Below are 13,888 nucleotides of genomic sequence, written 5' to 3'. Positions count from 1 at the left end.
TAGTTGATTCAGATGATTAGGTTAATAGCTCATTTAGAGAACCTTTTCATGATATGCTAATTTTTTGAGATAGGAATTTTGGGTTTTCATGAGCTGTATGCCAAAATCATCAATATTAAAACAATAAAAGGCTTGAACTACTTCAGTTGGTGTGTAATGAATCTAAGATATATGAAAGTCTAATGTTTATCAGTATATTACAGAAAATAATGAACTTTATCACAATATGCTAATTTTTTGAGAAGGACCTGTATATATATATATATATATATATATATATATAATCAGCCCACTGTGACACCATCTCACCCACCCAAACTCTTGATTAAGACTACTATACAGATGTCTGGTATAGGCATGTCAATTATCTTATGTTGTTAGTTATACACTGTTTAGTATACCACGATCATGGTGTTTTCATATGAACTTATGTTATTTTTATTTGATTATTTGCTGTAGCTTGATAAAGGCCCTGCGAGACCAAAACGTCACACTTGCTTTATACAGCTGCATTTTCCAATAAAGACTCACAAGTTTGCATTGTTTACATTGCTGGGGCTTCTATATGTTTCTACGTTTGTTGTGGGAACCCGACTCCTAGCACAAGAAATCGGAGTGCCACAGAGTTTTTTTCTATATATTTATGGAATATAATAATATTACAGGTTATAGTTGCTAGATTTCTGGAAAGGTTGTTGATCCAGGGAGTTATTCTGATTGATTGGAGTTAGGAAGAGTTTTTCTCCCTATAATGAGGAAAATTGGCTTATGCCTCACAGGGATTTTTTGCCTTCCTCTGGATTAACTTGCAGGATCATAGGCTGAACTGGATTGACGAATGGCTTTTTTCAGCCTTATAAACTCTGTTACTATAAATATGTTAATCATTGGCAACATTTTGAACTTCTAAATCCACACCTATAAGGCCATGTAAGAGCCAGTGCTCAGTGCACAAGCACTTCAATTATTCAATGTTTGCAGAGTGCTGTTGCATTGTGTTTGTTTTTCTTTTTACATTTTTGTTGTGACAGGCACCTGTGCATTTATTTCATGTTACAGGATGTGCTAACTTTTTGTTTTGTTTTTGCAGTAGGCATTGGCTGCCCATATTTTGGTTGTGTACTCCTAACTAACCCATCTTTCCCATGGGATGTTTTTAATTAGTGCAGTTTATAGCTAGTGCATGTGCTCCCTGAATTCATTGGAGACCTGTTGGCACAAGGAAAGGAGTCATTATAGAGTAGGGTCTCATCTAAAGAGGTCACCTTGCCGTGGTAGATGGGTACAAATGATTTTGATCAAAATATATTTGCTAAGTACCTCATATTCATTTATATGGTGAATATAGAATTAGTTCATGTATTCTGTGTTTACTTTAATGCTCCTAATAAACTCCTTGCTGTTTTTTTTCAACATTACATTGTGTGCAATCCCTCTCTCTATGCAGTATATAATGCGATGTGATTGTGTCTCTTGACTGTAAGCATTACAGGGACCTGTACCAAGTCACAGTATGCCATTGAATAGAATTATCATTCTTGGTCCACCAACTAATACAGGTGGCTTTAGAGTTGGTTCACACAGTTTTTGGAGGATGTTTTGATACAGATTTTATTGCAGGATTTTCAGCCAAAGCAAAAAGTGTATTCAAAATGTATCAAAAATATATTTCTCTTTCCTGATGGATCAAGTTCTGGCTTCTGCAGGCAAATCTGCCTCCAAACCTCCAAAAAACTCAGTATGAACCTACTTTTACAATAGCCTGTGGGCTGATAATAAGCAGGTAAGATGTTTGAAAATAAAATCACCCATTACTGTTCTGATGCAAGCCCTTTATTAACCATCCATGATTACTGATAGATTGTCAGGAAATCCATGGGGATTTTGTAAGCAGATATATTATAACAGACACATACATAGGCAGACTGCACATGTAATGCCGATGCAGCTGTTATTTAAATAGAAACCCTTCAATGACCTGCATGAGAATGTTAGTATTTGCTGTCTATAATGCCTAACAATGTATATAATAAATTAAGTGATTTACTATATAACAGGACAGTATATACCGCACAGCTGCAGAGAAGTCACAGCTGAACTGCCAGTTTTTTTCCATGACAAACACCTATTAAGCAGTCAGAGCAAACCCTCATTAAAACCTCTGACATCACCCTTCAGGGCAACAGAACACAGAACAGCAATTTCTGAATTGCATATGAAAATTATAGTTTTATTGTCTGTACAAGTGAAGTCTTAACTCTGACTCTCATTTCAGTCAGCTCGGCCATAAAGAGGGTATTCTTTCATGGTACAAGACTGCACAGTACGCCATTGTAATGTATGAAACAGTCAGTGTTTATGTATTCCATAGCCTGGTACACAATAGTACGAACAGTCAAATGGCCCAGAAGATCTCATTTAAGCAGCTGTGAAGACAGAGAGTCATAAATAACAGCAAAAATTTAACAAATGGGTGTACAGTTTCAGAAGCACAGAGAAGGCATTCCTGACAGCTTACTTATTCCATTTTATTCTAATTTAGCAAACAGGATTCGTAGGTAGGGACCATGTATTTTATATTGATGAAAGCATCTTCTCCTCCGTGACGTTCAAAGGCTTCTAGTGTTTCTTGAATCAAGTCTCCGATGTTTTCCCGTTTTTGCTGGCTGTAGTCAATGCCATCTCCGGAGTTAACTGCATGAAGAAGAGATCACTGTTAGTTCACAGTCTTTTTTTTATTTCACTTGTTTGCGACACTTCTAGTTTTATCCATCAACAGTAAAATATTAAAATACTTCATTACAAGAAATCATTTTTGCATAATAAACAGTAGTCTGCAAAGCTGGTTATAGCAAAGTACAAGAAAATGTATTTGCACTTTTATATAAAGAATATCTAACAGAACATAATTTACCAAATACTTGTCTGTTACAAAATAGGATAGCAGTATAATAAATGGCACATGGAAGCTAAGGACCCGGTACGCATGTGGCATCTGGGCACACAATCTTCTGGCTACAGCTCTGATGGAACGCCATGGTGCCTTCATTTGAGTAGTGGAAGGGTGATCTGGCCCAGAATCTTCCAAGATTAACTTCAAATAATAAATAAATAGTAATATTAAATTCTAACTAACCTTCCAACTAAGGTGCCAGTCATTTCCTTGTTTTGTACCATCTGGAACCAGTTTATTTAATATATTACAGTAATTTAGCTTTATTATGGCAATCAATCCTTTTGGACATAATATCATGTTGGTAGTAACTAACAGGGCTTTAGGAGAATTTGCATTTTCCTTTCTTGTACTAAACACTGATCATTAAATGGCAAGAAGTAATCTCAGGCCCTTGAGTCACCAGTGGTGTAACTATAAATGACTGGGCCGCACAGCATTTTTTTTTTAACGGGCCCCCGACTCTCAAAGTACTTCTTTTCAACCCCCTCCTCCTCTACATCCCCCACTGTTGCATCTAGTCAAGAACGCTCTCTCAGACCAGGCAGGCAGCCGCTCTATCCATTTTTTACAGTTTCACGGTACATCAAATAATTTTATAATACTGTTGAGGGGGGGGGGGGGGGGGGGGGGGCTAGCAATTAAATATTTCATTCCTCATCCTGGGTGAGCCCCTTCTGAGTACGGGCCCCAAAGAAGCCGCTTTGCCTGCTTTCCCTATAGCTATGCCCCTGTAGATCACAATGTAGTATCAATAACATGACATGCATAATTTACAGTACTTGTCTCCTTAAAGGAGCAAAAACAATTGTTAGTTCCCCTTAGGCTTCAGGACTCTGATGATAATGTAAGATCTGCATTCCCTTTAGTGTTGACCCTGCCTGTGAGGTAATGGAAGGGAGGCAGAAATCCCTTGGATTCCTGCTATAGGGGACAATTTCAATAATAACATATTAAAAAACTGATAGTGTAAAGTAGCAATGATTGAGGTAGAACTTTATATTTAGCAGATAAACAGTACATAAAAAATAAAATACATGGTTATTACATAGAACCCCAGTAATTATCTTCTTGAAATAGATTCCCTAATACAGTATCTCCGTGTTCCCAAATGCTATTAAAATCGTATATAAGTTTTAAAAGAAAAATTCATTTTTGTTCATCGAGTAAGTTAACGGGTATTAAAAGGTCTTCCATAAATCTGAGTTATGTAGGGAATTTATAGACTTAATATACAATGGACATTTCTATTCTCTTTAATTTACTTCACATTGTTGAGCAAAAAATTGCAAAGGGAATAGAAGATAAAAGTTGAAGAATAAAAAGTTTATGAGTGTAAACTATTGATTTACTATAACAAGTGACTCTTGTCAGTACTGTCTACAGGACACAGTCTACATAATTTACAAGACCTATTCATTATTTAAAGTGCTTTAGCAAAGTTTTTCAAAGTGACTTACAACGAAAAAGGGCAACCAAAGGATCAATACTAATCATATAGAGAAAGGAACTCATGAGCTATAAAGGCATATTTAATTTGCATTTACAGGATCAAAACAGTTTATTTAGGGCTTGTTCACGCGAATGTAAGGGCTCTGTGCCCGTGCTGTGGACCGCAAATGCATGGGCACCGACCGTAGGCCAGCAGCATGTGGATCGCGGACCCATTCACTTGAATGGAATCCGCGATCAGTCCATTCCACAAAATGATAGAGCAAGTTCTATCTTTTTGCTGTGCGGAGGCACGAAACGGAAACCCACGGACACCTCTGTAGTGATTCCGTGGGGTTCCGTTTAGTTCCGCATCTTTGGTTTTGTGGACCCATTCAAGTTAATGGGTCCGTATCCGTGATGCAGAATGCACACGGTCGGTGGCCTGTGTATTGAGGACCTGCCACATGTGGACCGCAATATGGCAACGGAGGGGCAACGGCCATGTGAATGAGCCCTTATTATATAGCTTAGATATCCAGAGATCATGCTTGCAGATATAGACTAATTACCCATTTGTCATGTATGACTACAAAACTATGTCAAAAGTTACTGTTTTTTAATCTATGCATTGCTTATACAGCATGGCACTAACCACATTTAGTGATTACTTAAACACACAATGTAGTTCAGGGGAAAGAAAAGAATACCGCGATAGGAGCCGCACATCTAAAAAAGTATCAAATTTATTTAAAGCAAAAGACACAACAAAGAATGGGTTAAAAACATTGTATACAATGAATCCGGGCCATGTGAACTAATCATATACACATGCCCCCCCGACTCACCACAAATGCATGAACATTCCCCCACATGTACAAATGAACAACAGATTAAAGTGCATGTAATCCATCAACAATAAAATAATGGAGAGCTATAATACTTATCATTTAGAATAGCATAGTGGGGGGGGGTGGTCAGGAAACAAGTCCAACGCGTATCGCCAGGCTCTGCTGGCTTCCTCAGGGGTGCCTGACGATACATGTTGGGCTTGTTTCCTGAGCACCATGCATACCCCAACTATGCTATTCTAAATGATAAGTATTATAGCCCGGATTCATTGTATACAATGTTTTTAACCCATTCTTTGTTGTGTCTGTTGCTTTAAATAAATTTGATACTTTTTTAGATGTGCGGCTCCTATCTCGGTATTCTTTTCTTTCCCCTGAACTACATTGTGTATTTTATACCGTGTGCCTGCACTCTTGCTTTAATTCTGATGTGCCCCCGCTCTCTGAATTACATACTTAAACACACCACACATGACACATATACACCACATATACTTGTTAACAGTCTTTTCCAAGGAACTTCTACAGCTAGTTTCACATATGCGGTAGATTCTGCAAGCTATTACGGCAGAGAAAAGCATGCTGGAGCTCTCTAGATCCAGCATTTCCGTACAATACTAGAATGCCTGTTGGCTGCATTACCTATAATGGGGTTCGGCGGAGATCTAGACACTACCCAAGCAAATTTGCAGAGAATTGGCCAGACAAAAACCTCGTAGAGTAGCGTTATCCGTCCCGCTGATTCTCAGCATATTTGCCGGGTAGCAGCCGGATCTCTGCTGGACCCCATTACAGTCAATGGGGGCCGACCGGCATTCCAGTACCATCTGGCAATGCTGGATCCAGAGAGTTCCGTCATGCTGTTCTCTGCTGGTACATCCTGCCAGATATCTTACCGCATATGTGAAATTAGACTTAGGCAAAAAAATGTTGTTGGGGTTTAAATATATACACTGGGAAGAATTACAGACTAATCATTTTGTTTTTAATCTCTGGGGGGAAGCCACACAGGCATGTAACACACTGTGAGAAAATGTTGCCTTGTTTAGGATTCAAACTCAGGACCCCAATGCCACAAGACAACAGTACTAATCCTCTTCACTGCCTCCATGAGGGAATTTATGAAGCAGTCTGTATGCCAGATTGCTAGAATAAAAGTAACAGATAGAAAAAAATTGGCAACTTTTGGGGATTTTACACTGCTCTTGTCACAAAAAAAATTGCATAAAACCTGGAGTAACTATTCTATACAAAACTGATATTTATAAAGATGCATCCATTTTATGAAATGCCCCGCAATGTTTGCCAATAGTCGAATTTGGAGAAAGTTACAGCAACAAAAAATCTAAAGCAAAACTGACTTCAACAAATTCTATTGTGATAAATCTCTCCCCATATGTATAGACCTAAGAAGCCATGTACCTTCCTATAATTCATATCTACAGTACACTTTACAAATAAAAAAATCTTTGCAACCCCAATTCCCCAAAAGTTTGAATACTGTGTAAAATGTAAATACATGTAAATAAAAACACAATGCAAAAATTAGCAAATCTCATAGACCCACATTTTATTCACCATAGTACACATAACAGATCTGTAAAGTGAGACATTTTACAATTTCATTAAAAAAATAACTCATTTAGGCTACTTTCACACTAGCATTTTTACTGGATCCGGCAGGTTTCAGTCAAAACGCTTCCGTTACTGATAATACAACCTTCTGCATCCGTTAAGAACGGATCCAATTGTATTATCTTTAACATTGCCAAGAAAGTCAATGGAGAACGGATCCGTTTTCTATTGTGGCAGAGAAAACAGATCCTTCCCCACTGACTTGCATTATGGGGACATGCTGGATCTGTCTTGCTCCGCATCCCAGGACAGAAAGCAAACTACAACATGTTGCAGTTTGCTCTCTGGTATGGGAACACAACTAAACGGAACAGAATGCATTTTGGAGCATTCCGTTCTGTTCAGTTTTGTCCCCATTGACAATGAATAGGGACAAAACTGAAGCATTTTTTTTGGTATTGAGCCCCTACGACGGATCTCAATACCGGAAAACTAAAACACTAGTGTGAAAGTAGACTTAGAGATTAGCAGCAATGCAGCTAAAAAGCTTGGGAGTCGGAACAGGTGCAACAAAAGGCTGGATAAGTAAGTGGTCCAAAAAACTGCTGTAGGATCTACTTGCAACTGCAATGCATTTGGAAAGTCTTCAGATTTCAGATTTATTAAATGGAAAAACTATAATTTCTCATGGACATCTTGATAATCTGAGATATTTCTACACCTTGATTGGAACGCCCTGTGGTAAGTTCAGTTAAATGGACATGAATTTGAGAGACATACCCCTATCTGTATATGGTCTCACAGCTGACAATGCATATCAGAGCAAAAACCAAGTCATGAGAAGATAAGAACTGCCTGTGGAGCTCAGAAACATGATTGTGTGGCGGTACAGATAAAATAAATTGTTCTGCTCTGCACTGAAAGTTCCCGAGAGCACATTGGCATCCATTATTCTTAAGTGGAAAAAGTTTAGAACAACCAGGATTCTTCCTAGAGCTGGCTGCTCCTCCAAATAAAATAACAGAGGGAAAGGAAAAGGGCCTTGGTAAGATAGGTAACTAAGAACCAATGGTCACTCTAGCTAAGCTTCAAAGATCCTGTGTGCAGATGGGAGAAACTTCCAGAAGGACCTAACTATATATACAGATAACTATAAATACGGATATATATACAGCACAGACCAAAAGTTTGGACACACCTTCTCATTCAAAGAGTTTTCTTTATTTTCATGACTATGAAAACTGTAGATTCACACTGAAGGCATCAAAACTATGAATTAACACATGTGGAATTATATACATAACAAAACAGTGTGAAACAACTGAAAATATGTCATATTCTAGGTTCTTCAAAGTAGCCACCTTTTGCTTTGATTACTGCTTTGCACACTCTTGGCATTCTCTTGATGAGCTTCAAGAGGTAGTCACCTGAAATGGTCTTCCAACAGTCTTGAAGGTGTTCCCAGAGATGCTTAGCACTTGTTGGCCCTTTTGCCTTCACTCTGCGGTCCAGCTCACCCCAAACCATCTTGATTGGGTTCAGGTCCGGTGACTGTGGAGGCCAGGTCATCTGGCGCAGCACCCCATCACTCTCCTTCATGGTCAAATAGCACCCCCACACCATCACACCTCCTCCTCCATGCTTCACGGTGGGAACCAGGCATGTAGAGTCCATCCGTTCACTTTTTCAGCGTTTGAACTCATCAGACCAAAGCACAGATTTCCACTGGTCTAATGTCCATTCCTTGTGTTCTTTAGCCCAAACAAGTCTCTTCTGCTTGTTGCCTGTCCTTAGCAGTGGTTTCCTAGCAGATATTCTACCATGAAGGCCTGATTCACACAGTCTCCTCTTAACAGTAGTTCTAGAGATGTGTCTGCTGCTAGAACTCTGTGTGGCATTGACCTGGTCTCTAATCTGAGCTGCTGTTAACCTGCGATTTCTGAGGCTGGTGACTCGGATGAACTTATCCTCTGCAGCAGAGGTGACTCTTGGTCTTCCTTTCCTGGGGCGGTCTGCATGTAAGCCAGTTTCTTTGTAGAGCTTGATGGTTTTTGTGACTGCACTTGGGGACACTTTCAGAGTTTTCCCAATTTTTCGGACTGACTGACCTTCATTTCTTAAAGTAATGATGGCCACTAATTTTTCTTTACTTAGCTGCTTTTTTCTTGCCATAATACAAATTCTAACAGTCTATTCAGTAGGACTATCAGCTGTGTATCCACCGGACTTCTCCACAACACAACTGATGGTCCCAACCCTATTTATAAGGCAAGAAATCCTACTTATTAAACCTGACGGGGCACACCTATGAAGTGAAAACCATTTCAGGTGACTACCTCTTGAAGCTCATCAAGAGAATGCCAAGAGTGTGCAAAGCAGTAATCAAAGCAAAAAGGGGCTACTTTGAAGAACCTAGAATATGACATATTTTCAGTTGTTTCACGCTTTTTTGTTATGTATATAATTCCACATTTGTTAATTCATAGTTTTGATGCCTTCAGTGTGAATCTACAATTTTCATAGTCATGAAAATAAAGAAAACTCTTTGAATAAGAAGATGTGTCCAAACTTTTGGTCTGTACTGTATATATATATATGTATATATTCTGGTAAACAATATACAAGCAACCTTAAAACACTATCGAAGAAAATTTAATTCACACGCAGTAAATTACTATTCTATTTGCCGCAGCAGGTAGTCTGTATTTTTAGCCCTAGCAGTTAGCTTAATGAAGGGTATGTTCAATCTCCCACGCTACTTCTTCTACTTCTTAGCCAAATCTGTCCACTGCCAATGCTAATTTTTATTTCCCTACAATTCCTTATAATCACATTGCTGAGATTTCTTAACAAAGTAGGTTGGATAGCAGCTTTTGTTAGAACATGTTAACACATCACAATGACAGGATAATTCTCCACTGGCAGACACGAATAAAAAGGTTTTCATTAGGAAATGAGTAATATCAGCATTTTACAGTGAAGGTCATCACCCTTAAATATATTCAGCATTCATCAGCCCATTAAAATACTATACTGGCTGAAAGAACACACACATACAATTTTACCGATCAGCCACAACATTGAAACCAACCGGTCAAGCAAATAACACTAATTATCTTGTTACAATGGTGCCTATCAAGAATGGAGTATATTAGGCAGCAAGTGAATAGTCAGTTCCTTGAAGTTGATGTGTTGGGGGTAGGTAAAATGGAAAAGCGTAAGGATCTAAGCTACTTGAACAAAAATATGCTGTCTAGATTGAAATGATGAGAACGCTACAAAAATGTTAGTCTTGTGAAGTGTTCCAACTGTTCTGTGGTTAGTACTTCTCAAAACTGGTCCTGGGAAGAGCTACTGTAGTACAAATTGTGAAAAATGTTTCTTCATGGCTCTGACAAAAACATGTCAGACGATACAGTACATTGCAGCTTAGTATTAGACTGGTCATGCCCATATTGACCTTTTCTACCACTGAAAGCACTACAATATCAGATGAGCATCAAAATTGGACCATAGAGTTATGGAACAAAGTAGCCTTTTACATCATGTGGAGAATGTAGATGGCGACAGGATGCATTATAGAATGAAGGAAAATTGATGCTGGCACTGTGATGCTATGGGCAAATTCCTTCTGGGAAAACTTTAATACTGCTATTCATATAAACATTTATTTTGACTTGCATCACCTATCTAATCTTGCTGCAGACCACGTTCAGCTCGTCATGGCAATGGTATTTTCACCATAATGCAAAAATTGCTCCGGAATGGTTTCAGGAATATGACACATATAGCCTCTGATCATTCTATAGAGGCCCCACCTCACAATTTAACAGGATTTTATGTCTTGGTGCAAATACCACAGGACACTCTCAAAAAGGGGACCTACATAACATTAGGCCGATGGTCTTAATGCCATGATTTATCATATATTCTGAACTGTATAGTAGATCATATATACTATTATTTTGTATAAGTGGCTATTTAGCCTTTACTAAACAATGGTTTACCCTTGAGATAAGCTATATCTATCTGAAAGTTTACACAACCCTTTTAAAAGGAATGTGTCATTAGAAAATGACATTGTAGAAATCAAGTATTTTTTAAATAATTTTTGGTGATGTTTTTTTTATTTGCCATGTCCCTGTATATTTAAAGGGATTCTGTCACCTCCCCTAACCCAAAATCGGATTTTAAAGCAGTCATGCAGCACAGCTTACCTTGAATAGGCTGTGCTCTTCTATCTTGTAATCCGTCCAGTAGTTTATGTGAAAATCTACTTTTATTGTTATGCAAATTAGCCCTGAAGGTGCCCAGAGGGGCGTTTTGTTCCCCTTAGTGAGCCCAGTAACACCCTTCTTACAGTGCCCAGCCCGCCTTCCTTGCGACTGTCTAACCGCCCCCAGCCTCCCACAGCCTCTCATCCCTCTCCTCCTCCTCCCTCACGGCCGAACGAACTCTCGCACAGGAGCAGTACCCACTGAGGGCTGCGCCAGTGCGATCTGCAGGAGACTGAGGGCAGGAGCTTCATCCTCGTCACTGGGCATGCGCCGAGCCCAGTGACGTCCGATGCTCGCTCTTCCCTGCTGACTGAATGATTCCTGTAGGTTCCAATGAGAGTCTGGATTCTGGTTGAAGGTATTTTGGACCATTCCTCTTTACAAAACATCTTTAGTTCATTCAGGTTTGATGTCTTCCAAGCATGGACATCTCTCTTTAAGTCACACCACAGATTTTCAATTATATTCAGGTCTGGGGACTGAGATGGCCAATCCAGAACGTTGTACTTGTTCCTCTACATAAATGCCTTAGTGGATTTTGAGCAGTGTTTACGGTCGTTGTCTTGTTGAAAGATCCAGCCCCGGCGCAGCTTCAGCTTTGTCACTGATTCCTGGACATTGGTCTCCAGAATCTGCTGATACTGAGTGGAATCCATGCGTCCCTCAACTTTGACAAGATTCCCAGTCCCTGCACTGGCCACACAGCCCCACAGCATGATGGAACAACCACCATATTTTACTGTAGGTAGCAGGTGTTTTTCTTGGAATGCTCTGTTCTTTTTCCTCCATGCATAACGCCGCTTGTTATGGCCAAATAACTCAATTTTAGTTTTATCAGTCCACAGCACCTTATTCCAAAATGAAGCTGGCTTGTCCAAATGTGCTTTAGCCCACCTCAAGCGGCACTTTTTGTGCTGTGGGCGGAGAAAAGGCTTCCTCTGCATCACTCTCGCATACAGCATCTCCTTGTGTAAAGTGCACCGAATGGTTGAACGATGCACAGTGACTCCATCTGCAGCAAGATGATGTTGTAGGTCTTTTGTGCTGGTCTGTGGGTTAACTCTGACTGTTCTCACCATTCGTTGCTTCTGTCTATTCAAGATTTTTCTTGGTCTGCCACTTCGAGCCTTAACTTGAACTGAGCCTGTGGTCTTCTATTTCCTCAATATGTTCCTAACTGTGGAAACAGACAGCTGAAATCTCTGAGACAGCTTTCTGTATCCTTCCCCTAAACCATGATGGTGAACAATCTTTGTCTTCTGGTCATTTGAGAGTTGTTTTGAGATCCCCATGTTGCTACTCTTCAGAGAAACTTAAAAGAGGAGGGAAACTTACAAATGATCCCCTTAAATACTCTTTCTCATAATTGGATTCACCTGTGTATGTAGGTCAGGGGTCACTGAGCTTACCAAGCCAATTTGAGTTCTAATAATTAGTTCTAAAGGTTTGGAATCAATAAAATGACAACAGTGCCCAAATTTATGCACCTGCCTAATTTTTTTTAAACAATTATAGCACACTTTCTGTAAATCCAATAAACTTCATTTCACTTCTCCAATATCACTGTGTGTGTCTCCTATATGATATATTTAACTGACATTTTTTATTGTAACAACCAATGATTTATACAGGAAAATCATGACAATTAATAAGGTTGCCCAAACTTTCGCATCCCACTGTGATACACCTACAGCCACTAATATACCTCCAGCCACATAATTACAGCCGCATTTACATAAATGCTTAATGTTTGGGACCTCAGTTGAAATTCAATAACACGTGGTCGTAACAGGTGTTGAATTCCTCCGAGGTCCCAAACATTAGGCATTCACCGGACAGAAAAGAACAAGTCATTATGTGGCTGAAAGTATATTAGAAGGTCATTCGATATCAATTTTACTGCAAGCCAGTGTAGTACAGGTCCCAAACATCAGACATTCACCGTACAGAAAAGAACAATTGATAATGTGGGAGGAGGTATATTAGGCGGTCACCGTATAACAATTTTACTGTTGGCCAGTTAGATTACAGGCCCCAAAAATTATGCATTCACCGTACATAAATGATCAAGTGATTATGTGGCTGGAGGTATATTAGACGGTCAATGGATATCAATTTTACTGCAGGCTAGTGGAGTACTGGCCCCAAACATTAGGAATTCACCGGACAGAAAAGAAAAAGTAATTATGTGGCTCGAGATATATTAGACGGTCATTGGATATCAATTTTACTGCAGGCCATTGCAAATAGATGTCAAATACATATGTTTAAAAGAACAAAAAATATTAAATTAGATTAAAAACATGGCTAACGAAATCCCCCCTCCTGAAAAAAAACTAATGATAATTGTTGAAATTCGATAAAACGTGGTTGCAACAGGTGTTGAATTCCTCCATTATCATTTGAGTTTTTTTCAAGAGGGGTGATTTCATTAGCCATGTCTTTAATCCAATTTCTATATTGTTTTGTTCTTTTAAACGTATTTGACATCTATTTGTACTGGCCACATTTATGTACAGTGAATGCGTAATTTTTGGGGCCTGTAATCTAACTGGCGAACAGTAAAATTGTTATACGGTGACCGCCTAATGTACCTCCAGCCACATTATCAATTGTTCTTTTCTGTACAGTGACTGAATAATTTTTGGGGCCTGTAGTCCACTGGCCTTCTGTAAAATTGATATCCAATGACTGTCTAATATACCACCAGCCACATAATTACTTGTTCTTTTCTGGCCGGGAAATGCCTAATGTTTGGGGCCTGTAATCCAGTGGCCTACATTAAAATTTGTATCTATTGA

The 13,888-nt window shown here is 39.1% G+C and overlaps 1 protein-coding gene across 1 annotated transcript in view; it reads right to left on the bottom strand.

Moving 5' to 3' along the window:
• Nucleotides 1-2,209: 2,209 nt before the first annotated feature.
• Nucleotides 2,210-13,888, bottom strand: part of PACRG (parkin coregulated) — a 537,929-nt gene continuing 526,250 nt past the window's right edge. Inside the window, exon 5 of the mRNA XM_044292455.1 lies at nucleotides 2,210-2,694. Coding sequence (XP_044148390.1) covers nucleotides 2,534-2,694 — 161 coding nt within the window. The 3' untranslated portion in view covers nucleotides 2,210-2,533. The remainder of the gene's footprint in view (nucleotides 2,695-13,888) is intronic.

Source organism: Bufo gargarizans, chromosome 4 (genome assembly GCF_014858855.1).
Source record: "Bufo gargarizans isolate SCDJY-AF-19 chromosome 4, ASM1485885v1, whole genome shotgun sequence".
Lineage (NCBI taxonomy): Eukaryota > Metazoa > Chordata > Amphibia > Anura > Bufonidae > Bufo > Bufo gargarizans.
Note: the sequence above shows the minus strand (reverse complement) of the source record. Positions and strands in the feature narration are given on the sequence as shown.